The 27,267-nt window shown below is 50.0% G+C and overlaps 1 protein-coding gene and 1 pseudogene across 2 annotated transcripts; one reads left to right on the top strand and one right to left on the bottom strand.

The window, feature by feature from the left end:
- Window positions 1-1,115: 1,115 nt before the first annotated feature.
- On the bottom strand, window positions 1,116-7,453 carry LOC311521786 (serine protease 33-like). The gene is made up of 6 exons (XM_084630368.1): window positions 6,992-7,453; window positions 5,967-5,987; window positions 5,675-5,837; window positions 3,344-3,615; window positions 2,713-2,882; window positions 1,116-2,578 (listed from the first exon to the last, which is right to left on the bottom strand). Exons 1-6 carry the CDS (start codon window positions 7,044-7,046, stop codon window positions 2,276-2,278), a joined length of 984 nt encoding a protein of 327 aa, XP_084486494.1. The 5' UTR covers window positions 7,047-7,453; the 3' UTR covers window positions 1,116-2,275.
- Window positions 7,454-7,593: 140 nt separating this feature from the next.
- On the top strand, window positions 7,594-20,473 carry LOC311522602 (serine protease 33-like; annotated as a pseudogene). The gene is made up of 5 exons (XR_014714691.1): window positions 7,594-7,965; window positions 8,206-8,369; window positions 8,725-8,991; window positions 18,244-18,419; window positions 18,792-20,473. The product of XR_014714691.1 is annotated as a serine protease 33-like (transcript).
- The last annotated feature ends 6,794 nt before the right edge of the window (window positions 20,474-27,267 follow it).

Raw genomic sequence — 27,267 nt, 5'->3', positions numbered from 1 at the left:
AGGCCAGCAGGTCTGGTTTAATCTGTTTTTCCTGCTACCTTCTCGGAGGCCAGCAGGTCCCCTGCTACCTTCTCGGAGGCCAGCAGGTCTGGTTTAATCTGTTTTTCCTGCTACCTTCTCGGAGGCCAGCAGGTCGCCTGCTACCTTCTCGGAGGCCAGCAGGTCTGGTTAACCTAATAGAAATGCCTAGCTCACTAGAGCTGGCGGTGTGCACACCAATATTTACAATAACTGAGGTTTTTTACCAATATTCCCCCTTTCGCAATTCTCCACCAAAATGTTGTACCAATAAAATAAAAACCAGCAGGATCTTATTAAAGGGAAAAAGGCAAAATACCACATTTATTGTGAATACAGAAAGAATCCTAGTAAGCAGTTAGTTATAGCTATAACATTCCATTCAATCTCATATTTATTCACACATTCATTCATACAAACACACACACACACACATACACACCCCCACACACAGGTTCTGCAAGGTTGTTATCATAGTTACCAGCCTTAGAGTTGCTCATGCCAAGCCACTGGCCAGGTGGCCTGGACATGAGGAGGGAGCAGGGCCTTGTCAGATGCTCATCTGATGCTCCTGGAAGTTGGTTTGCAGAATCAGACCCCAAAGTTCTCACTTTTTAGAGTCTATTTTTATAGGAATTTCTTCCTATGCCAGTCTATGGGAATTGCTTCATCATGCTGTTGCTGAATCAATCAGCAGATAGCACATTCCTGACGGCTCCAAGATGTTATCTTGTTCTTTGGTTCTCCCATTCTTGAGGCTGTTGGGTGGATTCCAGTCTGCCCACCGGGGGTGGTCCTCTGATTATTTCCACTTGACGCCTTCTTCAGCCGATGGACACTGGATTCTTAGGCTGGCACCTCCCTGATCATTCAGTTATTATCCACACCAAGCATCCATCCACATACATCCTCTATCTCTATTTTAATCACAATTGTTAATACAACAAAAGGGCGGGGAGTCTCTGGGTGCTGTTTCTGTTGTTAGAGAGGGAGAGAAACAGTACCAAAAACCAAGAGACTTCTTAATTAGTAATTTAAACTCTGGGGAATCAAACTCATTTGTGATTTTAATACAGAACTTCTTTAATATGATCCAACACATGGTCACCTGCAGCTTGCCACGCTGGCCAAACAGGAAATGAGATTCAAAAGTTTGCGGTTCTTTTCCTGTCTACCTGGCCAGTGCATCTGAGTTGAGAGTGCTGTCCAGAGCAGTCATAATGGAGCACTCTGGGATAGCTCCCGGAGGCCAATACCATCGAATTGTGTTCACAGTACCCCAAATTCGAGCCGGCAACGTCGATTTAAGCGCTAATCCACTTGTCAGGGGTGGAGTAAGGAAATCGATTTTAAGAGCCCTTTAAGTCGAAATAAAGGGCTTCATTGTGTGGACGGGTGCAGGTTTACATCGATTTAACGCTGCTAAATTCGACCTAAAGTCCTAGTGTAGACCAGGGCTAAGACTCTAAAATCTAAAGGTTTATTCATAAAAGGAAAAAGACACAGATGAGAGCTAGAAAAGGTTAAATGGGATCAATGACATACTGTAATGGCCAAGTTCTTGGTTCAGGCTTGTCGCAGTGATGGAATAAATGGCAGGTTCAAATCAAGCCTCTGGAGAACATCCCCAGCTGGTACGGGCCATTCAGTCCTTTGTGTAGAGATTCCGTGTGTAGCAAAGTCCCTGCAGAGGTAAGAAGCAGGATTGAAGGCAAGATGGAGATGAGACATCAGCCTTTTATGGTCTTTTCCAGGTGTAAGGACACCTTTTTGTTCTTACTATGAAAAATTACAGCAAAATGGAGTTTGGAGTCACATGGGCAAGTCCATGCATACTTTGCTGAGTCACAAGGTGTATCTGCCTTCTCTCAATGGGTCAATTGGGTCGCTGCTGGTCTTTAATGGGCCATCAAGCAGGCTAGGCCAAGCTGACACCAACTTGTCTGGGGTGTCACCCAGAAGCACAGCACAAGTTTGAAATACAGATGGTACAAAGCCAATATTCATAACTTCAACTACAAAAATGATACACACATATAGAAAGCATCATCATGACCAGAAAACCATAAGCTTGCCACAGACACCTCACACTACAACCTTTGGACAATATTTGCTGCAAATGTATAACAGTGGTTGCAACAGTGATCTACACGGTTACAGATTCTGTCAATCACGTCACACCCACTCCCCTCCCAGCCCTATAATAATGGGTTGTAATTCTGATGTTTTTTTTTTTTTTCCTTGGCAGGGATGACTGTTAAATTAGCAGCTTAGAAAGCGGTGGCACCATCCCCGGGACAGCGCTGGCCAGCAGGAGGGTGCCGAGAAGCAGGGGGGTGGGCTCTGGAGCGTAGCCGGCATTAGACTGAGTGCTAATGGTGACATTCACCACCCCGAATGCCACACTGGGGAGCTGCTGCTGGATCCAGTTGGAGTAGGCGGAGACCCGGATATAGACCCCTGGACGGTTGGGGAGGCCGCAGCCAACTCCCCAGCTCACGATGCCGATCAGGAACCAGGAGCCAGCCTGCGAACAAACAAGGGGTCCCCCAGAATCGCCCTAGAGAGAGAAAGAGAATTAGTGAGACTGGTGCCCCTCAGTCCTGACCTGGTGTCCCTCAAGCCCGACCCACAGCCCCCTACTATTTCAGCCCCGGGGTCTGGATTTCCTGGGACTTCCCTGAATTCATTCACCTGGCAGGAGTCCTTCCCTCCTTCAGGGTAGCCAGCACACACCATGTCATCTTTGATGGGGCGCGACCCCGGGTACCCTGTGATGGGTATGCGATAGAGGTCATTGCATGTCTGGGCATCGATGAGTGAGACCTGAACTTCCTGCAGAGTGCGGGGAGGAGGGAGACTTTCTGCGGAGAAAAAATACACCTCATCAGGGCCCACCTCAGCCATCTCCCCCCAGGGCAGGATCATCCCTCACTGTCTGTTCCCCACCTCATCTGGGTCAATCTAGCTCGGTCAGGTGTGAATGGGAGTTTTTAAGCACAAGAGGGGTATCAGCTCCCAGCACTCTCTGCTCTAGCCCAGCAGTCCCCACTTCCCTCCCCAAGCTGGGGATAGAACCCAGGAGTCCTGGTTCCCAGCCCCCCCTGCTCTAACTCACTTGCCCCCACTAGCTTCCCAACACCTCATCCTGCCTCCCATTGGAAGATCTCTCTCTTCGGCAGCCATTGGGCTTTGCTTTGCCTGTTTGGGCTGCGACCACGAGACGGCGACATGACTCATGCAGCAGATACAGCCCTGGCTCAAGGGGTCTCCCATGTCGCCTTTGGGGGACTGCCACCCCACACAGGCCCTCCAGGCATCTTACCTGCCGTCTGGACTTTCCCCCAGCCGGTGACCCAGCACTGGGTGCCGGAGGCGACGGAATCATTGCGGGCGGGAAGGCAGACAGGGAGGATGTAGGCGGTGTACAGAAAGGGCGTGCTTAGGTGCACGAGGGCTATGTCAGAGGCATAGGTGGTGGGGTGGTAGTTGTCGTGGATTATGACCCGTGACACAGCAGAGGTGAAGGCGTTTGCGCTCTGGATGTTCAGCTGGAATTGCCCCAGGGAAACAGAGTAACCAGCGAGGGGCAGGCTCCTAGGAGAGGGGGAGACATTGGGCAGGAGTTTGTTATTGTACTCGCTACCACAGAACAGAAACGCAGCCACCTCTGGGGCGGGGCAGCTGGGAAACAGCCGCACATAATGCCACATAGGGTGACTTGCCTGGGGCTGAGATGCAGCCACCACTGGGACGGGGCAGATGGGGAACAGCCTGTGGCAAAGTGGGAATTTTCTGTAATATTTTTATGAATCCTCTATGTGCCTCAGTTTCCCTATTGGGTGCAAAAGTGTTAAGTCTCTCAATGGGGCAGCACAGGAGAAACAAGGGGGAGAGGGGTGTCATTGCTGTCTGGCACGGACTGACTGGGTCATTGCAGGCCCAGCTGGGGCCAACCCTATATCAATGGGGAATCTGAGGAGAGAATAAAAACCGCAATAGCCGGAACATTGAGACCTAGCAACCAAAGAGCCTGAGGAAGGTGGATTCCTTCCATATCTCCACAGGGATCTGAGCAGAAGCTAGCCGAGAACAAAGGACTGAGAGCTGACAGCCAGGGGATAAAGGGTTGGCCAAGGTTTGGGAGAGGCTCAACGGATATGTCTACACTGCACTAAAAACCCTTGCCATGCCAAGTCTTCAAGCCCTGGCTAGCTGCCCGAAGCCAGCCGCAGCCCTGCCACGGGTCCCTCATTGCAGTGTAAATGTACCCCAAGAGACAGCTGGTGAAATGGAGTCCAGAGCAGGCTGGGGAGCACTGGCTTGGCCAGATGGCCTCTATCTTCACTGTGGTTTCTCTGGGCTCACCTAAGGATTTTCCGGAGCTGTGGTCCAGTTGATTAATTAACCGGACCCTGGTATGACAAGGCTGCCTGGCGTCACTGCAAATCCTGGCTGAGGTGCACAGGCCCCTGAAGAGCAGAGAAGCCTCCACCGGGGATTTGTCTCCCTTGGACTCGCTGGGCAGAGCTCATGAATTGAAGCAGGAGGCCCGGAGCCCAGAGACTCAGTCATGGAGTGGATGGGGCCGTGGGGCCGACCCCGAGGGCAGAGTGAGACCCCACCGGGGTCTGGCACACTGAAGGGTTCCTCCAAGGGATTGTTTAGAAGCTGGGCTATAGCCATACAGTGACACTGCACAGGGATTCCCTCCCCCCAGCCCGCTCTGAGATGCAGCCACCTCTGGGGTGGGACAGCTAGGGAACAGGCTGGGGTACTGATGATCTGGAGGATGGGGTGGATTGCACCCTCCGCAAGTTTGCAGGTGACACTAAACTGGGAGGAGTGGTAGGGATAGGATACAGAGGGACCTAGACAAATTAGAGGATTGGGCCAAAAGAAATCTGATAAGGTTCAACAAGGACAAGTGCAGAGGTCCTGCCCTTAGGACGGAAGAATCCCATGCACCGCTACAGACTAGGGACCGAATGGCTCGGCAGCAGTTCTGCAGAAAAGGACCTAGGGGTGACAGTGGACGAGAAGCTGGATATGAATCAACAGTGTGCCCTTGTTGCCAAGAAGGCCAATGGCATTTTGGGCTGTATAAGTAGGGGCATTGCCAGCAGATCGAGGGATGTGATCGTTCCCCTCTATTCGGCATTGGTGAGGCCTCATCTGGAGTACTGTGTCCAGTTTCGAGCCCCACGCTACAAGGAGGATGTGGAAAAACTGAAATTGTCCAGCGGAGGGCAACAAAAATGATTAGGGGTCTGGAGCACATGACTTATGAGGAGAGGCTGAGGAACTGGGATTGTTTAGTCTGTGGAAGAGAAGAACGAGGGGGGATTTGATAGCAGCTTTCAACTCCCTGAAAGGGGGTTCCCAAGAGGATGGATCTAGACTGTTCTCAGTGGTAGCAGATGACAGAACGAGGAGTAATGGTCTCAAGTTGCAGTGGGGGAGGTTTAGGTTGGATATTAGGAAACACTATTTCACTAGGAGGGTGGTGAAGCACTGGAATGGGTTCCCTAGGGAAGTGGTGGAATCTCCATCCTTAGAGGTTTTTAAGGTCCGGCTTGACAAAGCCCTGGCTGGGATGATTTACTTGGGGATCGGTCCTGCTTTGAGCAGGGGGTTGGACTATCATTCTACTCACTGATTGAAGCAATGAGCTGCAGACACCACCCATTCCCCCGTGATGAGGGACCCTCCGCAGACGTGGACTCCATTGTATCGGACGCTGGCCTGCCAGGGCCAAGCCCCGTTCCGGGCATTCTGCCCTCCTACAATGCGGCTGGAGGTCACTGACTGCCCGCAGGCTGGGGAGAAAAGTGGAGAGGTGTGTGAATAGAACTCAGGAGTCCTGGCTCCCAGCCCCCCCTCGCTCTAACCCACCAGACCCCACTCCCCTCCCAGAGCTGGGGATAGAAAGTGTCCAGATTCCTTACTTGACTGGAACTCCACAGCAGCTAGAAGAGAAAGAGAGGGATGAGTGAGGTGTGAAAACCACACACGGCCTGACCCCTCCAGCAGGGGGCAGCGCTGCACCCACCTACTCACACACACACCCACCCACACACACACACAATTTCCACAGGCAGATCCCTGAAATTCCTCCTCTCACAATCCCATCAGGCCCCCTTTGAGCCATGGCTTGCCCCCATGCCTCCCATGGGTCCCCAACCTCCTCCCATGTGGGTGGGTTCTCTGGCCTGGGGTATGACCCCCCCAGGAAGTGAGGTATGTAGGGGGACATAGTCTGATACAGGATTTTCCCCTCTGTCTGAGATTCCCCACACAGAGCCCAAATCCTAAATCCAGGTTCTCTGCCCCATAACTTCCCCTCCATGGGTGATGGGGGAAGGGCCCATTCTCTCAGTCATGGTTGTGCATCCCCCGCGCAACCTCCATGAGCTATTCCCTGCCCCATGCCCCACACTTTCACCCCAGCCTCACTTATCCATCCCCTCTCCTCCCCCCAAGCCCTACATCATCCTCCCCTTCCTTTGCCACCCACAACCTACCCTTCCCACAGTCCCTCGCCCTGCCCACCCAACACCATCTCCTCTTTCCCCTACCCCTCACTTCCATCCCCTCCTGCCCAGTGTAAGTGCTGAGAACCCCACCCCTGCCCTTTTTCTCTTGAAACCCACAGAGGGCAGAGTCCTCCAGCAGGGAGTGCCACAAGTTATTGCAGAGGGAGTTATTCCTTATGGGCTTGAAGATGTGAGGGACAGAAACCCATTCCTTTCCCAGAGGTGGGAATTAGACCCAGGAGCCCCCCCCCTCGCCCCGCTCTAACCCACTTGACCCCATTCCCCTCCCAGAGCTGGGGATAAAACCCAGGAGTCCTGGCTCCCAGCCCCCCCCTGCATCCCTGTTCTAACCCTTTCCAATCCTCATCCTTCATACCAGCACACTTCCACAGTCAGAAGGCGTCAAATGCCAGGACCCCAGCAGACTCCTCACTCACCCTCCAGCAGGGGCAGCAGCAGGAGGGTGACCAGCGGGCAGCTGAGAACACCCATGACAGCAGGTCCCCCAACTCCAGCTGGCTGGGACCAAAGCACAGACCGGGAGGGCAAAGTCACTGGCTGCAATTTACCGGCTACACGTCACATTCATAAACAGAGCTATAAAACCACAAGGCGGGTAAGTTCACGAGAGGTAGAGATGGCCGCCCCCACCCAGCTGGGATAGAACCCAGGAGTCCTGAATTCCAGCACCCCCTCCGCCAACCCACTAGCCCACAGTCCTCTCCTATAGGATTAATGGCACTGAACAAGTGAGCACCAAGACACAGTAGATGGCTTTCTGGCTTTGGGGGAAGAACCAACCGAAGCAAGGGGACTAGATAGAAGCAGCAAAGGGGCAATGAATATATCCACCCGGAGATCACACGACTGGGAGCCCGGGGCTGGGACAGCAGGGGGCTGCGAGGAGACAGGAGTGAGCAGAGCTTGTGGCTAACAGAGGAGTTCAACTCCATCCGGGTTTAAATATTAAACCTTGTATTTGCTTTGAACAAACTGTTTCAGGTTTAATGGAGTGAGACAGAAACCAGGAAATAACTCAATGAATGACCTCTGGGAGGGGAGTGGGGTCTGGTGGGTTAGAACATGGGGGGGAGCCAGGACTCCTGGGTTCTATCCCGGCTCTGGGAGGGGAGTAAAGTCTAGTGGGCTAGAGGAGGGGAAGCTGGGAGCGAGGACAGTTGGGTTCTCTCCCCAGCTCTCGGAAGGGAAGTTCCCTTGTTACCTGTCACCACCTGCTCTTCATTTTCATACCTCTGTTTACGAAACTGGGTGTATCTGTATTTCCCTCCCCTCAGCTTTCCCTGTCCCATTCAGGATTCTGTCCCAGGTGCAGCTGGAGGGCCGTGGGTCATGATAGGTCTAATCTGCCTGCTGGCCATTCGGAGGCTGCTGGAGCTGCCCATGCTGGAAGGTGAGTGGTTGGCTGGGGACCTGGGAAACAGCCCTTAGAAGTGAGACCACATGGGTGGGGAGACAGACGTTGTGGAGGGAAGACAGGATAGAGGTTATGTGCCAGGCAACCAGGAGCCAGGACTCCTGGGTTCTCTCCCCAGCTCTGGAAGGGGAGTGCGGTCTAGTGGGTTACAGCAGGGGGGGCTGGGAGTGAGGACTCCTGGGTTCTATTCACTCTGCTCCCCACCTTTCTCCTCAGCTTGTGAGCAGCCAATGGAATCTCCCCGCATTGTGGGGGGTAATGATGCCAAGAATGGGTCCTGGCCCTGGCAGGTCAGCATCCGTGAAGGCAGCAACCATGTCTGCGGAGGGTTCCCTCATTGCTGAGAGCTGGGTGGTGTCGGCAGCTCATTGCTTCAATGGGTGAGTAACCCAGGTGGGAGCATCCCTGTGCGGCTGTTCCCCAGCTGCCACATCCCAGAGGCAGCTGCTTCTCAGTGCCAGGTGAACCATCCCCATGCAGCGTCACTGTATAGCCATTACCAAGCTGTCCCACCCCAGAGATGGCTGCATCTCATTGCCAGGCGAGCCAGCCCTGTGTGGCGTTATGGGCTGCTGTTCCCCAGCTGCCCTGCCCCAGAGGCAGCTGCATCTCAGCCTCAGGATAGCCATCCACATCGGTTGTCATTATGCAGCTGGTACCCAGCTGCCCCACCCCAGAGTTGGCTGCATCTGATTGCTGGTTGAACCACCTTTATATTCCTCTTGTATCTTGCAGGGACACGTCTGCCTATCATGTGAACCTAGGGGAATATCAGCTCCTGAACCCCCTCTGAAAGTCTGGTATCTTTTCCCATCAAGAAGGTTTACCGCCATCCCAACTACACTGATATCAGGTCCAGCAGTGACATTGCACTTGTGGAGTTGGAAACCCCTGTGAACTTCAACAGAGTTATCTGCCCCATCTGCCTTCCGGCCTCCTCTGTGGAGTTCCCCACGGGCATGGAGTGCTGAGTGACCGGCTGGGGTGACACTAAGTACGGAGGTGAGGGGGTGAATAGGGGGCTGTGGGGAAATGGTAGGACTTTGGGGGTTAATTGGGGAGAAGATTCTAGGGGTCCCCTGAATGTTGACTGGAAAACAGCTTTGGGGCATAATTCTTCCATAATCTTAACCATAACCCCTAACCCTAATTCCTAATACTCACCTGAACCCTAACCCTACTTTGAACTGTAATGATAACCCTAAATCAAAATCAAGCATAATGACCCACTTATAACCTTAACCCAAACCAGACCCCAAACCTCCACCCCCCAACCTAAAACTTAACCCTACATTTAATTTAAATGCTCACCCTACAGCTAAAGCTAAAACTCTATGCTACCTTTAACCTGAACCCTATCTGTATCCCTTAACCCTAACCCTAGACACTCAAACTTAATACTTAACCCTATATCTAAACCCTTAAACTCAACCCTAACCCTTAATTATCACCCTACATAACCTTAACTCCCACCCTTAACCCTACCCCAACACTAAACCTACCCCATCCTTTCCCCCTACAATAGCCCTTATCCTTAATATTCAGATTAACAGTTATCCTGACCTTACACTTAAAGATAACACCATACTCTAGCTCCCACCCCCACCCTAACCTTTATGGTTCCTGATCTAACCTTTAAATCTAACCATAACCCTTAACCCTTACTTTTAAACCTAACACAACCTTATCTCCAAAATAATCCTTAAGCCTAACTATTAATCCTTAACTATTAACCATAAAACTTAACTCTTGACCTTAACCCTAAATCCAAATCTATCACTATACCCCTGCTATACCCTTAACTCTAACCATAACCCTACGATTGACTTCAATGCTAACAGTAAATCAAACTCTAATATTATACCACAGGTACACCCTTAACCCTAGCCATAACCCTAGCCCCGTTAAGGGCATTACTAACCCTAAGTCAAAATCTAGCGCTATACCCCTGTTATACCCCTACCCCTACTCCCCTAACCTTATTTTTAACTGCAACACCAACCGTAAATCCTAGATAAGCATAACCCTACTTTAACTGCAATGCTAATCTAAATAAAAATCTAGCTCTCTACCCCTGATATACCCTTACCCCTAACCCTAACCCTGACCCCAGTCCCAACCCTAAACGTTAACCTTAAATTTAATGTAAATGCTTACCCTACCGCTAAAGCTAAAGCTATACACTAACCCTTAATACTAACCTTTAACCTTAATCTTATCTCTAGCCCTTAAATTTAACCCTAACCCTAACGACTAATCTTAACTTTCAACACTGAATCTAACCCTTAAACTCAACCCTACCACTGAATTCTCACCCTAACACAACCTTAACCTCGAACAAGTGTTAGAGTAATCCTAACACTTACCCTAACCTTACCCCCTACCAATAACCGGCTTTCTTAAACTTCAGGTTAACAGTTACGCTCACCCTACACCAAAAGATAACACTATACCCTAACCCTAACCCCAGTCCTAAACTTTATGGTCCCTGATCATATTTAGATTTGGCAGAATTTGACTTTTTTTTATAATTTAGATGGATGATATTAATGTTTATTTTTAAGCATTTCTCCCCATTTTTATCAATTTAAATGTTCACAGTTGTGGGAAATTATAGGGGGAGAGTCAGACACTAATTATTTAATTCCAGTAGATGATGAGATTCATAAGGTGAAAGCTTTGTTAACGCTGCATAATTACCTGCTGCACGTGCCCCGGGAATGCAGACACCAGCTGTTTTAGTAGAACTGTCACTACGTGCTCTATGTAGCATACATTACCACCTGTTTTATACGCATTGAGGTGTGACTACAATGAGTTCTCAAGCGGCACTTTCCTTACATTGCCTCTATGTAAATTGCAGTTATTATCAGTGGAAATATTTTGTCTTCCCTTTGTGTGTGCTTGGTGAAATTGACAGTTACCGATCAAAACTGAATCATTCCAAACCTACCTAAATCAAACCTTTTCATTTAACCCTAACCCTTAATTCTAACCCTAACACAACCTTAACACGAACACTTTAACCCTTCTCTATTAACCATGAAACTTAACTCACTTTAACCCTAACACAAACACTAAATCTTGCTGTACCCCACCAATAACCCTCATCCTAGACCTTCAAGTTAACAGTTATGCTCACCCTACACCTAAAGATCATAGAATCATAGACTTTAAGGTCAGAAAGGACCATTATGATCATCTAGTCTGACCTCCTGCACAATGCAGGCCACAGAATCTCACCCACCCACTCCTGTAAGAAACCTCTAACCTATGTCTGAGCTATTGAAGTCCTCAAATCATGGTGACTTCAAGGTGCAGAGAATCCTCCAGCAAGTGACCTGTGCCCCACGCTGCAGAGGAAGGCAAAAAACCCCCAGGGCCTCTTCCAATCTGCCCTGGAGGAAAATTCCTTCTCAACCCCAAATATGGCGATCAGCTAAATCCTGAGCATGTGGGCAAGACTCACCATGCAGATACCCAGGAAAGAATTCTCTGTAGTAACTCAGATCCCACCCCATCTAACACCCCATCACAGGCCATTGGACATATCTACTGCTAATAGTCGAAGATCAATTAATTGCCAAAATTAGGATATCCCATCATATCATCCCTTCCATAAACTTATCAAGCTTAGTCTTGAAGCCAGATATGTCTTTTGCACCCACTGCTTCCCTTGGAAGACTGTTCCAGAACTTCACTCCTCTGATGGTTAGAAACCTGTGTCTAATTTCAAGTCTAAACTTCCTGATGGCCAGTTTATATCCTTTTGTTCTTGTGTCCACATTGGTACTGATCTTAAATAATTCTTCTCCCTCCATGGTATTTATCCCTCTGATATATTTATAGAGAGTAATCATATTTCCTCTCAGCCTTCTTTTGGTTAGGCTAAAGAAGCCAAGCTCTTTGAGTCTCCTTTCATAAGACAGGTTTTCCATTCCTCGGATCATCCTAGTAGCCTGTTTCTGTACCTGTTACAGTTTGAATTAATCTTTCTTAAACACGGGAGACCAGAACTGCACACAGTATTCCAGGTGAGATCACACCAGTGCCTTGTATAACGGTACTAACACCTCGTTATCTCTACTGGAAATACCTCGCCTGATGCATCCCAAGACCGCATTAGCTTTTTTCACGGCCATATCACACTGGCGGCTCATAGTCATCCTGTGATCAACCAATTCTCCGAGGTCCTTCTCCTCCTCTGTTACTTCCAAGTGATGTGTCCCCAGCTTATAACAAAAATTCTTGTTATTAATCCCTAAATGCATGACCTTGCACGTCTCACTATTAAATTTCATCCTATTACTATTACTCCAGTTTACAAGGTCATCCAGATCTTCCTGTAGGATATCCCGGTCCTTCTCTAAATTGGCAATACCTCCCAGCTGTGTATCATCCGCAAACTTTATTAGCACATTCCCGCTTTTTGTGCCAAGGTCAGTAATAAAAAGATTAAATAAGATTGGTCCCAAAACCGATCCCTGAGGAACTCCACTAGTAACCTCCCTCCAGTCTGACAGTTCACCCTTCAGTGTGACCCATTGTAGTCTCCCCTTTAACCAGTTCCTTATCCACCTTTCAATTTTCATATTGATCCCCATCGTTTCCAATTTAGCTAATAATTCCCCTTGTGGAACCATATCAAATGCCTTACTGAAATCAAGGTAAATTAGATCCACTGCTTTTCCTTTGTCTAAAAAATCTGTTACCGTCTCAAAGAAGGAGATCAGGTTGGTTTGACATGATCTACCTTTTGTAAAACTGTGTTGTATTTTGTCCCAGTTACCCTTGACCTCAATGTCCTTAACTACTTTCTCTTTCAACATTTTTTCCAAGACCTTGCATAGTACAGATGTCAAATTAATAGGTCTGTAGTTACCCGGCTCACTTTTTTTCCCCGTCTTAAAAAAAGGAACTATGTTAGCAATTCTCCAGTCATACGGTACAACCCCTGAGTTTACAGATTCATTAAAAATTTTTGTTAACGGGCTTGCAATGTCATGTGCCAGTTCCTTTAATATTCTTGGATGAAGATTATCTGGGTCCCCCGATTTGGTCCCATTAAGATGTTCAAGTTTGGCTTCTACCTCGGATGTGGTAATATCTACCTCCATATCCTCCTTCCCATTTGTCGTCCTACCATTATCCCTAACCTCCTCATTAGCCTCATTAAAGACTGAGGCAAAGTATTTGTTTAGATACTGGGCCATGCCTAGATTATCCTTGACCTCCACTCCATCCTCAGTGTTTAGCGGTCCCACTTCTTCTTTCTTAGTTTTCTTCTTATTTATATGGCTATAGAACCTTTTACTATTGCTTTTAATTCCCTTTGCAAGGTCCAACTCTACATGGCTTTTGGCCTTTCTCACTTTATCCCTACATATTCTGACCTCAATAAGGTGGCTTTCCTTGCTGATCCCTCCCATCTTTCATTCCCTGTAGGCTTTCTGCTTTTTCTTAATCACCTCTCTGAGCTGCTTGCTCATCCAGCTTGGTCTACAACTCCTGCCGGTGAATTTTTTCCCCTTTCTTGGGATGCAGGCTTCTGATAGCTTCTGCAGCTTTTACTTAAAGTAATCCCAGGCCGCCTCTGCCTTTAGATCCACGAATTCTTCAGTCCAATCCACTTCCCTAACTAATGTCCTTAATTTATTAAAGTGAGCCCTTTTGAAACCAAAAACCCTAGTCACAGATCTATTTTTGTTTATCCTTTCATTTAGTTTGAACTGAATTAGCTTATAATCACTGGAACCAAGGTTGTCCCCTACAACCATTTCTTCTACGAGGTCTTCACTACTCACCAAAACCAAATCTAAAATCTAGTCGGTTCAGCAACTACTTGGTGAAGGAATCCATCAGCTATCGCATCCAGGAAAATCTGAGCCCTATTATTATTACTAGCACTTGTCCTCCAGTCTGTATCTGGGAAGTTAAAGTCTCCCATGATCACACAATTCCCAGTAGTATTTACTTCATTAAAAACATTAGAGAGGTCTCTATCCATATCCAGATCGGGTCCCAGTGGTCTATAGCACACCCCAAGCACTATCCCGGGGGAGGATCTAGTAGTTTTCTTCCCCAATGTGATTTGTGCCCAGACAGACTCTGTTTTATCCATTCCATCGCTTCTTATTTCTTTACATTCTATCTCATCATTGATAGACAATGCTACTCCACCCCCTTTACCTTTATTTCGGTCTTTCCTAAACAGCACAAACCCTTCAATACCCGTACTCCAGCCGTGACGACTATTCCACCATGTTTCTGTTATCCCTAGAATATCTGGTTTCACTTCCTGCACCAGTAACTCTAGTTTCTCCATTTTGTTACCTGGGCTCCTCGCGTTGGTGTACAAACATCTTAATTTTTGCTGTTTGGCCTCGCTCACATTCCTTACCCGATTGGGCACGGTCATTCTACAGCCAGTATCACCTTTTAGACTGGTATCCACACTGCCCTTTTGCCTTATGTCCATTCTCCTACCCACGGCTGTATCCTTTCTTACTTCATTTTCTTCCCTCTCAGAGTTAAAATCTGGCATGGAGATTACCTGGACATCTCCTAGCCATCTTCCCCAGATTCCTAGTTTAAAGCTCTCTTGATCGGTTGTGCCAGCCTCCATCCTAGAAGTCTATTTCCTTCCCTACTCAGATGAAGTCCATCCGGAGAGAACAGTCCTCTGTCCATGAATGCCTCCCAGTGGCCATACATCCCAAAGCCTTCCTTATGGCACCACTGTCTGAGCCATCTGTTGAGCAGCATAATTTTGTCACACCTTTGTTGCCCTTCTCTAGGAACAGGATCTGAGCCTCAATTTCCTTTAGTGTCTTCCCCAGCCTGGCATAGTCTCCCATGATACGTTCCAGGGAGAATCTACCAGTATCATTTGTTCCCACATGAAGGACGATCAGTGGATTCTTTCCCACTCCCGTTAGGATCCTCTTCAGCTTCAGGTCCACATCCCATAACTTAGCACCCAACAGACAGCCCATCCTTCTGTTCTCTGGATCAGCTCTTGTTACAGGCCTGTCTATTCTTCTCAGTAAGGAGTCCCCAGTCACATAGACCTGCCTTTTCCTGGTGACGGTGCTATTCTCCAGTCTATCCCCTGTTCACAGAATCATAGAAGATTAGGGTTGGAAGGGACCTCAGGAGGTCATCTTGTCCAACCCCCCTGCTCAAAGCAGGACCAATCTCCAATTTTGCCCCCATCCCTAAATGGCCCCCTCAAGGATTGAATTTACAACCCTGGGTTTAGTAGGCCAGTGCTCAAACCACTGAGCTATCCCTCCCCACTATTCCCTCTGGCTGCAAGTCCTCTCGATTCCTATTCTCCTTTGCAATCCTCTGCAACCCATCCCGTATCCCCCTGGGGCTCATATTTGGTGTTGTTATCTCCACTGACTCTTCCCCTCTTCCTATAGGACTAGCTGCTCTTCTCTTCTTCCTTGCCCTCTCACCTTCAGTGACCACCTGCTGTGCCCCTTCTTCATTTTCCAACTCTGCATACCTGTTCCTGAGCTCGATTTCTCCTTCACTAGCTCGTCTTTTCCTCTGCCTGGTTCTCTTAGTCACATGCTTCCACTGTCCACTTTCCTCACCCAGCAGTCTCCCCTCAGAGTTCTTCGGTCCTGCTTCCATCTGCAAGTCTGAGCTTTCCCCTTCAGCCTCCTCATGTCTTTGCTCCACCATCCGCTCGAACCCCCTTCTAAACTCAACCAGAGTCTCCATCTGCATCTCCAGACCTCAGATCTTCTCTTCCATCAGCTCTATCAGGCGGCACTTCATGCAGACGAAACTCTTTCCAGGTCCCCCCTCCAGGATCATGTACATGCCGCAGCTTCCACATCCACTCATCTTCATTGTGTCTTCCACTGCTTGGGTCACTCCCACTGCTGCCTCTCTATCTGTCTTCGCCTTCTCACCTGAGTCCTGTTAGTCCGGGAAACACAAACCAAAGCAAAACACCACCACCCACAGCAAAACAAATCCCCCACGAGCACCACAACGCTGCCAGACCACCCCCCACTCCCTTCACTAGCCTGGCTGCTCCTCTGCCTGCCTCTCTTAGTCTTCCCTCTAAACTCCTCCAACAGGACTCCCACTCCAACTCCCCTGTTCACAGCTCTGTTTGCTGGCTGTACCCTTCTCCGACTGGCTGGCTACCTTTATAGGACCCCTAGTCAGAGAAGCCCTTCCTTCTAATCAGGGCTCAGCTCTCTCTCCCCCTACCGGCCTCTATATATAACTAAAGGGAGTGAAGGAAAAGGAAATAACAGCCGCTTCCTGAAAGCAGAGAGATAACTTCTACTCTACCCCCAACCCTAGCCTTAACCCTAACCTTTAAAGCCCCTAATCTTGCATTGGGTGAGAGATTGTTTTAGTTTTGTACATCTTCCTGTGGCAAGATAACTTATTTGTGTGACTGTTCTGTGCATGGATCCATAGCAGGCTAGCCAATTGCTAGCTATTTTCCACCATCATTCCTCTTTGGGCTTTGGACCCGCCTTTCATTTTCCAGTTCCCACCCCTGCTTTACCCCTGTCATGCAGTCAGTGTGACCCTGTGGCGTGATCGTTGGATGCATGGATTTGCAGCCATCCAGTGTGCTGCTGGCTTAAGCCTCTGGTATTTCCACCTCTTGGATATTAGCCCCACTGATTCTGCCTTTGGCGAAAGCCTGCTTTGGCTTTGAAAATTTCGCTCTGCGTGCATGCCCGGTTGCTCCGTAGCGAGCTGGCTTGCCCTTCCTGTCTGGCTTTGGACAGCACTTACTTTCCACTTCTCAATCACAGCCTCTGATCTTACACTGAGCACGGTCAGGCTTTAGTTTCTCACATCCACACACCAGCAAGGGAATCTGCTAGCATGCTAGCTCTGTGCCTGGAGCTGCAGCAGTAGAGCGCAGGGGGTTTCAAACTTTTTTTCTGGCGACCTGGTTGAAGAAAATTGTTGATGCCCGCGACCCAATGGAGCTGGGGAGAAGGGGTTTGGGGTATGGGGGTGAGGGCAGCAGGGTGGGGCTGGGAGTGAGGGGTTCAGGGTGTGGGATGAGGCTCAGGGCTGGGGGAGGGGGTTGGGGTGCGGGAGGGGGTCAGGGCTCTGGGCTGGGGGTGCAGGCTCTGGGGTGGGGCCGGGGATGAGGGGTTTGGGGTACAGGAGGGGGCTCCGGGTTGAGGTGGGGCTCAGGGCTGGAGCAGGGGATTGGGGCACAGGCTTACCTCGGGCGGCTCCCAGTCAGCGGGGCAGCGGGGGTGCAGACACAGGCTTCCTGCCTGTCCTGGCACCGCCGACCGCGCTGCACCCGAGAAGCGGCCAGCAGCAGGTCGGGCTCCTAGGAGAGTCTGTGGCGGCCGGTTCCTGGCCAATGGGAGTGCGGAGCCAGTGCTTGGGGCGGGGGCAGCGCGCGGAGCCCCATGGCCCCCCCGCCGAGGAGCCGGACCTGCTGCTGGCCGCTTCCGGGGCACAGCGCGGTGTCAGAACAGGCAGGGACTAGCCTGCCTTAGCTGGGCAGCACCGCCGAAGGGACTTTTAACGGCCCGGTCGGCGGAGCTGACCACAGCCGCCGCGACCCAGGGCCTGACATTCCGTGACCCGGTACTGGGTCACAACCCGCCGTTTGAAAACCACCGGTCTCGTGAGTTGCTACTGCACTCTCCACTGTCATCCTTCTTTGTCTTTGCACCCTCCAATTTCCACGCCTAGTTTACGGTCCCTGATTTTGCACTGGGTGAGAGTCTGTGGCAGCTTTGCGCATCCTGCTGCGGCCTGGGATTTGGCTGGTGCTAGGGCTCTGTGCATGGATCTCTAGTGATGCCCGCGTCCGGCGGTTTCATGCCCGAAGCGGGTCCCTCCGCTGGTGGCGAGGTGGGAGCAACTGAGGCTGTGGGTTTGATCCTTTAGTATTAACACATCACTGGCTCGTACCTAGTTCTGTCCATCCCGTAGATCTCCAAGAGCTTTACAAAGGAGGTTGGGATTGGTATCCCCATTTTACAGATGTGGAAACTGAGGCAGGGAGAGAGCCCTCCAGGATAGCTCCGCAGGAAGGTGGGGAGTTGGGCGGATCCACGCAACCGTGAGGGTCAAGGGCTCCCCCTGCTGGTCAGCACAGAGCAGTGCTGGTGCCGGAGTCCCATCAGCGGCTGGGGACGAGCTGTCCGGCAATGCTCCGCCGATTGAGGTCTGAAGCTGTGGAAAGGCTTGTCTCCATGGGGGGTGACTCGGCCCTGTTCGTCTGTCTGTCCTCAGGGAACCTGACAGCCCCCAAAACGCTGCAAGAGGTGCAGGTGCCCCTGATAGACAGAGACGCCTGCAACAGCCTCTTCAAAATCGGCTCATACGCGGACGACCCTCAGGAGATCGATCCCATCAAGCAGGATATGATCTGCGCAGGGTATCCGCAAGGGGAGAAAGATTCGTGTCAGGTGAGACCCTGTATCCTATTCCCTGACTCCCTCCCCCCATGGCAGTTAATCCCAGATTGGAGCCAGTGCCACCCAGAAGGGAACAGGCCCCACGTCCCATTCCCCACCCACCCTGAGCCAGCCAGTCCCCCTCCCTGGGGCTAGAGCTGGTGCCCCCTAGAAGGGAACAGGCCCCACGTCCCATTCCCCACCCACCCTGAGCCAGCCAGTCCCCCTCCCTGGGGCTAGATCTGGTGCCCCCTAGAAGGGAAAAGTCCCACGTCCCATTCCTGCCCTCCTGAGCCGGCCAGTCCCTTGTCCTGGGCCCGGATCAGAGCCAGCGCCCCCTCAAGGACATACCAGGAATTGACCCCATTGTTCTGCTGTCTGCAGGGCGACTCCGGGGGACCCTTGGTCTGCGAATGTGACAGCACGTGGCTCTTGGCCGGGGTGGTGAGCTGGGGCGTGGAATGCGGGAACCCCAATCGCCCGGGGGTCTACAGCCTGCTGCCCCCCTACGCCAAATGGATCCAGGCACATGTTACCACCCTACCCTTCACCATCTGTAGCATGTCAGTCATGCAGTGCAACAGCACCAGAGCTAGCCCATTGGGGGTCCTAAGGAATATTTTGGGGGCCGCCCCCACCCACACAACATTAAAACAGGCAAAGCAGATAAGGGGCCTGCTTGGGCTGCACCGGCTCTGCCTGCCGTGCTTCTCCTCGCTGCAGCTGTCCCCATGATCCTGTGAGATGCACCCCCCATGCCCCAGCGCATCCCTCCAGGCCCCCAGGAAAGCCCCCTCCAGATGGGGGTTCAGCTCATCTCTGCCTCAGATGGGTGCATGGCCCTGATCCCAACTGGGCCCGTGCAAATGCTGCTAATGCTAACGAGGGTGCAAAGGGTCCTGATTTCCTCCAGCAGGGGGCAGCAGGGACACACACACAGAAGCAATCAAGCCGTAGCCTCCCTCTCCCACCTGCTTCAATGCCGGACTGTGTCCTTATATCCTTCTATTCTCCACCCCCACCTCTTTATCCCTCTCTTCGGCTCTTTGCCAGCCACCCCACAGGCTCCTTCGAGGCCTCTTTACCCTCCTCTTCTGGATGCCAAAATATCTCTCTGCTTTCAGGAAGGGACTGTTATTTCCTTTTCCTCCACTCTCTGTAATTATCTTTCCTGGCCTGTTTCCCCAGCAGCTCCACTTCTCTGGCCTGCTTTTCCCTTTCCAGCTTCCCTGCCTCAGTTTCCCCACCACACACCCAGACACCGGCACTGCATTGGCTTGTGGGGGGCCTCCATCCTCCTAGCCTCACTACCTCATGTGCTGCTGCATCAGCTGCTGCCCCATTGCCTCATCAAAACTCTAATGCAATAGGCTTGTGCCTGGGAGAATGTGGGGTGGGGGCAGCATGCACAGACCCTGGGCAAGCCCACGGAGATAGGGGGACAAGATGACTTAGCCCTGCAGCACCCCCATCTGGCTGTGCTGAGAATTGCAGACCGTGACCAACCCAAGCCCCAAGATAATTTAAGTTCCCCTCCACCCCTTAGGGATCGGGGAGGATTTGAACCCATGGCAGGGATGGTGCTAAGAGCACAGCCACAAGGGATCACTGCAGTCCTCCAGTCTAGCCTCATGCATGGCACAGCCCAGATGGCCCAACCCAGGCCTCCCTTCAGCCCATATGTGATGGCTGAGCTAGCCATCTTAGAAAGGGTGTCATAAATATAGAGAGAAGGGTAGCGTAAAATCCCTCTTTGGCAGCTGAACTGAATTGCCTTACCTGTAAGGGGTTAAGTAGGTCTAATAACCTAGTTAGCTCCTGACCAGAAGGACCAATGAGGAAAGAAGATACTTTCACATCTGTGGGGGGAGGATTTGTTTGTAGCTCTCTCTTTGTTGTTCCCTCTATGGACGGAGAGAGAGGCCAAGCAGATTCAACATCTCCTGAAAATATACCTGCAATCATCCATCTAAAATCACAGAAATTGTAAGTAAGGTAAGGAAATGCGTTAGGTTATCCTCTGTGTTTTCATTGACCCTGTAAAGTTACCTTCCATCCTGATTTTGCAGGCGTGATTCTTTTACTTTTTCTTTATAAATAAAGTTCTTCCTTTAAGCACCTGATTGATTTTCAGTGTCCCGAAGACAAAGGGTCTGGTCTGAGCTCACATTGCTAAGCAATTCGTTGGTATATTATTCTCAAGCCTCCCCAGGAGAGGGGTGAAGGGGTTCGGGGGGATTTTTTTTGGGGGGGAATAGGGATTCCAAGTGACCCTTCCCTGAACTTTTGTGTAAATTGTGTGGCGGTGGCCGTCCAAGGACAAGGAAAGGAATTTGTGCCTTGGGGAAGTTTTTAACCTAAGCTGGTAGAAATAAGCTTAGGGGGTCCCCACATCTGTACCCCAGAGTTCAGGGGAAACCCTGACAAAGGGAATCCTCCATCCAAGCCCTACCTCCTGGCTGAGCTAGTGTGTGTCTCTTACAAAGGGAACATACCACCCCATATCTGATGGCTGTCAGGTCATAGGGGTCTTGAACCCCAGTCCGCAGAGGACCTGGGAACAATTACTTCAAGAAGGATGTGGATAAATTGGAGAGAGTCCAGCGAAGGGCCACAAAAATGATTAGGGGACTGGAACACATGACTTATGAGGAGAGGCTGAGGGAGCTGGGATTGTTTAGCCTGCAGAAGAGAAGAAGGAGGGGGGATTTGATAGCTGCTTTCAACTACCTGAAAGGGGGTTCCAAAGAGGATGGCTCTAGACTGTTCTCAGTGGTAGCAGATGACAGAACGAGGAATAATGGTCTCAAGTTGCAGAGGGGGAGGTTTAGGTTGGATATTAGGAAAAACTTTTTCACTAAGAGGGTGGTGAAACACTGGAATGCGTTACCTAGGGAGGTGGTGGAATCTCCTTCCTTAGAGGTTTTTAAGGTCAGGCTTGACAAAGCCCTGGCTGGGATGATTTAACTGGGAATTGGTCCTGCTTCGAGCAGGGGGTTGGACTAGATGACCTTCTGGGGTCCCTTCCAACCCTGATATTCTAGGATTCTATGATTCTATGAATTACACTCAAGTCTTCCACCAAGTAGCTTGCAGAGAGCAGCTAGGACTGGGGGCCAGGAACCCCGACTGGGGTATAAGCTCCACCCCTGCGCTCTCTCAGAGAGAGCTCTAAGGCTCCTGCTTTGGGTCTCTGAACCGGACCTCCTGGTATTCTTGGTAACAGACCCTTGATCCCTGCTGTTTGATTTCTCTCTTGATTCTCACTCCTGGCATTCCAGCCTGACCTGGTTCCTCTGGCCCATGCCTAGTGCTAACCCCTAGGCCGCCCACTCCCCGGCCTTTAGAGCAGCTGAGGAAGCATGTGTCACTTATAAAGGGAATTGAGGGGTTCCCCATCCAGCCCATATCTGACAGGTGAGCTGGCATGTGGTTTTGGAAAGGGAATTCACTCTTAATTTCAATACTCCACAGGATAGAGAATCGATGCGCCTCCCCACAAAGGAATTTCCCCCAGATATTAATGCTCCTCCCTTTTAAGAGGTTAATCGAAATGAAAAGATCAGAAAGTATGGAATAAAAAGCACTCTGACCACACAATTTATCTGATGTGCGTATTGGGTTTCTCTGGTACTGACAGAGATAGGGAGCCGCACGTCGGGCTGGGCGCTGCAAAGACACATAGGGAGAGACAGTCCCTGGGTACCTGGGGAAAGAGAAAAGCCCAGGGGAGGAGGAGGTATGGGGGGGCAAAAGGGTGTGTGGGGATACACCCCTCAGAAATGTCCACTGTCTGTACAGAGATCCCCATCTGGCACCAAGAAGCAGCCACCTCTGGGGCGAGCAGCTGGAGAAGAGCCACACAGTGAGACCTCATGGGAATGGCTCACCCAGCACTGAGAGGGAGCCAGGGACTCAAAATGGGAATGAGTGAGTCACAATTTGGCCTGGACACTGGGGTTCAAGCCCTGGCTCCTGGGGATTTGCAGCTATTTTATATCTTGAGAACAGGTTTTAAAAAACCAAAGACTAAAAAGGAAAGACTGTGCAGAAAGACGGAAAGAAAGAGGTATATTATACACAGATTTAACAGTGTTGGTTCAGAAAGAGATCTGGTTGAATTGGTAGAGTCCCCCTACCCTGAATTTATAATGCCATAATGGAGTTCTGGGAGTGGGATCTACTGCTTAGAGAGTATGTGTGTGTGTGTGGGCGGGGGGGTGTTGGGAGTCAGGACTCCTGGGTTCTATGTCCCATTTAGGGAAGAGAGGTTCCCGAGCAAGTTTGGAAGAGAAACTGAAAAAGAGACTTATCCATCCCATCAAAATCCTCGGGCTAATTCTGGGAGGTGGAATGCAATGAGTCAAACCGTGGTAGGACCAGGGTGCCGGGGTTCCCTTAGCAATGGATGGACACACCCGCAGGGCACTTAAAAACAAATGAGTTATTTACCAAGGGGAAATAAATCCGCCAAGCCAGCTTGTGAGACCGTAAATTCACCCCGTCTTGGTTCGGGAGGAGAGAGAAAGAAAGAAAAGAGGTGAACAACACTGCCATGTTTCAATCTATAACCCTCACCTCACGCTGACCTTAACAGGAGAGCTCCTGAGGGACTAGATCCAGTGAGAGCTGCAAACAGAGGCAGCTCACAGGGGAGTCTGGCGCGGGAGTGAGAGAGGTTTCCTTCCAGGTGCAGAGATTTCTTGTGCACGAAGTGCATGTTGGTGGCTGTGCTGCGGGGGGGGGGGGGAGGTTCTTTGATTATAGGGAAAGTTGATAAGGGAAGCCAAGGGACACAAGGAGAAATCTATGGCCAGCAGAATTAAGGGCAATAAGAAGGAGTTTTAAAAATGTTTTAGGAACAATAAGAATCCTGGCAATGGTATTGGTCCATTAGTAGATGAAAATGGCAGAATTATACATAATAATACAGCTATGTAGCTTAGGAAAGAGAAGGTTAAGGGGTCACTTGGTCACCGTCTATAAAGACCTACACTGGGAACAAATATTTAATAATGGGCTCTTCAGTGGAGCAGATCCAATAGCTGCAAGTTGAAGCTAGACAAATGCAGACTGGAAATAAAGTGTAAATTTTTCACAGTGAGAGTAATTAACCACTGGAAGAATTCACTGAGGGTCGTGGTGGATTCTCCACCCCACTGACAATTTTTAAAGCAAGACTGTCGGGTTTTCTGAAAACTCTGCTCTAGTTGTTATTTGGGGGCAGGTCTCTGGCCTGTGTTATACAATAACCTACAATGTAGGTTATCACAGTGCTGCCTTCTCACCTGAGAATCTATGAACTACCCCGATAACCTTACCCCCATGGCAAGCTTAGCTTTTCCGGAGCACTGTCCTTGGCCAGCTGTTCGTGGTGCATTCAGTTGCTCACAAAACAGGAAAATGTAAATCACTCTGAGGATTCCCCCAGTAACCTGGGAGGTTGCATTTTTTTATTTGGTTTTATGAGGTGCCTATGCTGGGGCAATTCCAGGTAGAGCAGAGTGATAACGGTCACGCCCTACTCACCTGCTGAATTTGGAAGCAGAGCAGTAACTAGGCATTGGAGGGTTCGGGGTGAGCAAGCATATTTGCACCCCCTAGAGGCGACTCATGGAGGGGACCAAATTTCTGCCTTCCATTTAGCACAGAGGTTTTCAATTTTTTGCCAGCAGAACAGAGGTTGGTGGGAGCTGCCCAGCCCACTTGGGCCCCAGGCTCTCCATGCTGTGGGAGCTTTATACATCTGTATAGCCCAGTAAATCTTTGCAATGGATCCTTCTGATAGCGTTTGGCAGCTCTTGTTTCCAGGAGTAGCTCATTCAGGGATTGGTCACATCTATTTTCCACAGATCTGGGGAGGGTGGTGGCAGGAGGCTCTGTCTCTAAAAGTCTTCCCCAGTGGGTTCACTCTCCAGGCAGGGTTCGGTCGGAGCAATGGAGGCAGCTGAGGTTGGCCAAGACAGGATGAGGCGAGGCTGGATCATGGGTTGTCTCCACTGCCCCTAGCATTTCTGGTGATGACTCTGGTGCAGAATGAGGGTGGAGTGGGGATGTAGGAACAGGCCCTACCTTCCATGGGGAGTGGAAAGAGATACGGTCTGACAGGGGGAGGGAATTGGGCTTGTGAATAACAGGGGGATCCAACCCTTTCACCCTTCATTGACCCCCCCTGCCTATGTAGCCTGGATTTCTGCATTCAATCCTGAGACACCTCCATTCAGATCAGTGGGGACTGTTAACTCTGGAACCTAGAGATGACAACTTGAATAGCAACACTGCTAATATTTTTAACTGTTGCTGAGGATAACCGGGATGTTTCAGGAGACTGAGTGGAGCATGGGAACGGTGCGTGGAGCTACTGGCAGCCATTCCCCCAGATACACAGTGAAATATCTGTGTATAACACACACCTCCCCTCCCTGCCACAGAGTAATATGCTCCCCTTCTCTTTCTTCACTCCCTAGGTGCCCAGGGGAGTTGGAATAAGGCAGATAAGACAACCACAGAAAAACACCAGCCTTACCTGCCCTGGGCATGTGGAATGAGAATGAGGCTGGGAGCCAGGACTCCTGGGTCCTATACCCAGCTGTGGGAAGGTAGTGGGATCTAGCAGGTTAGAGCAGAGGAAAGAAGGTGGTATCATTGCGGTTAGGGATAAGAGTATCATTGGGTGAAGGTTATCATTGGGTTAGGGTTAAGGGTATCATTGGGGTTATGACAAAGTTTGTCATGGGGATAGGGTGAGGGTTGAAATAGGGTGTTTCTTTCTTTCTTTCTTTCTTTCTTTCTTTCTTTCTTTCTTTCTTTCTTTCTTTCTTTCTTTCTTTCTTTCTTTCTTTCTTTCTTTCTTTCTTTCTTTCTTTCTTTCCTTTGGCAGAACCAAGACAGGATGAATTAAAGTTTTACCAAGATGGTTTGTGTTAATTTAATTGGCCAATGTAAATTATACTCTCTCCCAAACTAAGGTATGTATGTTTATGTCCATTTCCATAGAAACAGCACACAGACCCATTGACCTAACAAGGGGCAGAGGCAAACCTTACACTGACAAGTGTCTACACCCAACAGGAGAGAGAAGCTCCATCTGGATTTTACTTTTCAGAAGGATCCATTGCAAAGATTTACTGGGCTATAAAGATAGGAGGGCTGAACCTCAAGTGATAGGCAGCTGAATCAACTGATTGCCTACGGTATTCCTGCATTAGAAGCATGTACGGAGCAAGATCTTTTCTGAGAGCTAATGACATGCCGGTGATGAATGTCTTTGTGAAATGACTATAGTAACACTACAGGGGGAATTATGGACACTCATTGATATTGTGTTTGAAAGTCTGTGGCCAGACAAAGGAAGGAGCAGTTCCTGCCCAGGCAGGAAGTGGGGCGGGGAAGAGCTATTTACCTGTCTCTTAGGTAAATTAAGCCTGGTGGGATGCAAACAATGGAAGCCCCATTTACACACAGGGAGACGGGAAGCCTGCATCTTGCTAGATTAAGTTTTAGACTTTTACTGTGTGTTTTCACTTTTATTTCCTTAAAGAAAAGGAGTACTTGTGGCACCTTAGAGACTAACAAATTTATTAGAGCATAAGCTTTCATGTGCTGCAGCTCAGTGAGCTGTAGCTCACAAAAGCTTATGCTCAAATAAATTTGTTAGTCTCTAAGGTGCCACAAGTACTCCTTTTCTTTTTGCGAATACAGACTAACACGGATGCTACTCTGAAACCTTTTAGTTCCTTGTAACCCTTCCTACATTTATTCCTTTTCCATTCACATCACTTTCCCTCTGTCCTATTGTTAATAAATATGTTTTATTTTACCACCCACCAGCTCAGTGCTGTGTTTCCTGGGAAGAGTGTATCTACCCCTCAGTTAAGTTAATAAGCTGTGATGTGCTTTTGTGTCTTTAAAAGAACAAATGAACCTTCCGATTTCTCTGAGCTGTCTAGGACAAGGCTGGACACTTCAGTTTGAGGGAAATTGAGAGTGGGGGTGTGCTGGGGTCACCCTTGCTGGTTGTAACCAAGGCTGGTGGAAAGGAGAGTGGGGCTGTGGGGTGTAGACAGTCTGCTAGGAAGAGTGCTGCTGAACCACTGCAGTCCCAGAACCGGAACCTGGTGGAGCAACCAGCACCAGAACCATTGCCAGCACTGAATCCAGCGCTTGCAACCCCATGTGCAACTCCAGTGTCGGAGGGCACCACCGAGCCTGCCCTGGCAGCAGCAGCTAAACCTGTGCAAGAGGCTTAGCCGGAGCCTGAAATACAACCCATGGGTGGAGGTGGCGGAAAAGAAGAAAGCTAGTAGCAGTTGGAGCGGATATCAGAAGGGGCGACATGAAACAAAACCCTCTCACCGGGGACAGTGCAAGGCCCCCCCATTCCCCAAGGAAAACCCCAGATACCTTATCAGCCCACCACACCATTCTCCAGCAACCCACCTCTCCCCAGTGACCGGTCAGCTGGGCAATGTTTTAAATGTAACGAGATGGGGCATGGGAAGGTCAACTGCCCCAAGAACCCCAACAGACTGCAATTGATGCACTATAAGGTGGGTAGAAAGTTGGCTAGATTGTCGGGCTCAACGGGTAGTGATCAATGGCTCCATGTCTAGTTGGCAGCCGGTGTCAAGTGGAGTGCCCCAGGGGTCGGTCCAGGGGCCGGTTTTGTTCAATATCTTCATAAATGATCTGGAGGATGGTGTGGATTGCACTCTCAGCAAATTTGCGGATGATACTAAACTGGGAGGAGTGGTAGATATGCTGGAGGGCAGGGATAGGATACAGAGGGACCTAGACAAATTGGAAGATTGGGCCAAAAGAAATCTGATGAGGTTCAATAAGGATAAGTGCAGGGTCCTGC

Source organism: Lepidochelys olivacea, assembly GCF_965140295.1.
Source record: "Lepidochelys olivacea isolate rLepOli2 genome assembly, chromosome: 6".
Classification (NCBI taxonomy): domain Eukaryota; kingdom Metazoa; phylum Chordata; order Testudines; family Cheloniidae; genus Lepidochelys; species Lepidochelys olivacea.
The sequence above is the reverse complement of the archived record's forward strand: the minus strand, read 5'-3'. Positions and strand labels throughout refer to the sequence as shown.

Coding starts and splice junctions, on each gene's coding strand:
- LOC311521786 (XM_084630368.1), bottom strand. CDS start 7,046: ATGGGTGTTCTCAGCTGCCCGCTGGTCACCCTCCTGCTGCTGCCCCTG. Junction 5,838..5,966: donor TGCTGTGGAGTTCCAGTCAA/GTAAGGAATCTG, acceptor TTTTCTCCCCAG/CCTGCGGGCAGTCAGTGACC. Junction 2,579..2,712: donor GAGGGAAGGACTCCTGCCAG/GTGAATGAATTC, acceptor TTCTCTCTCTAG/GGCGATTCTGGGGGACCCCT.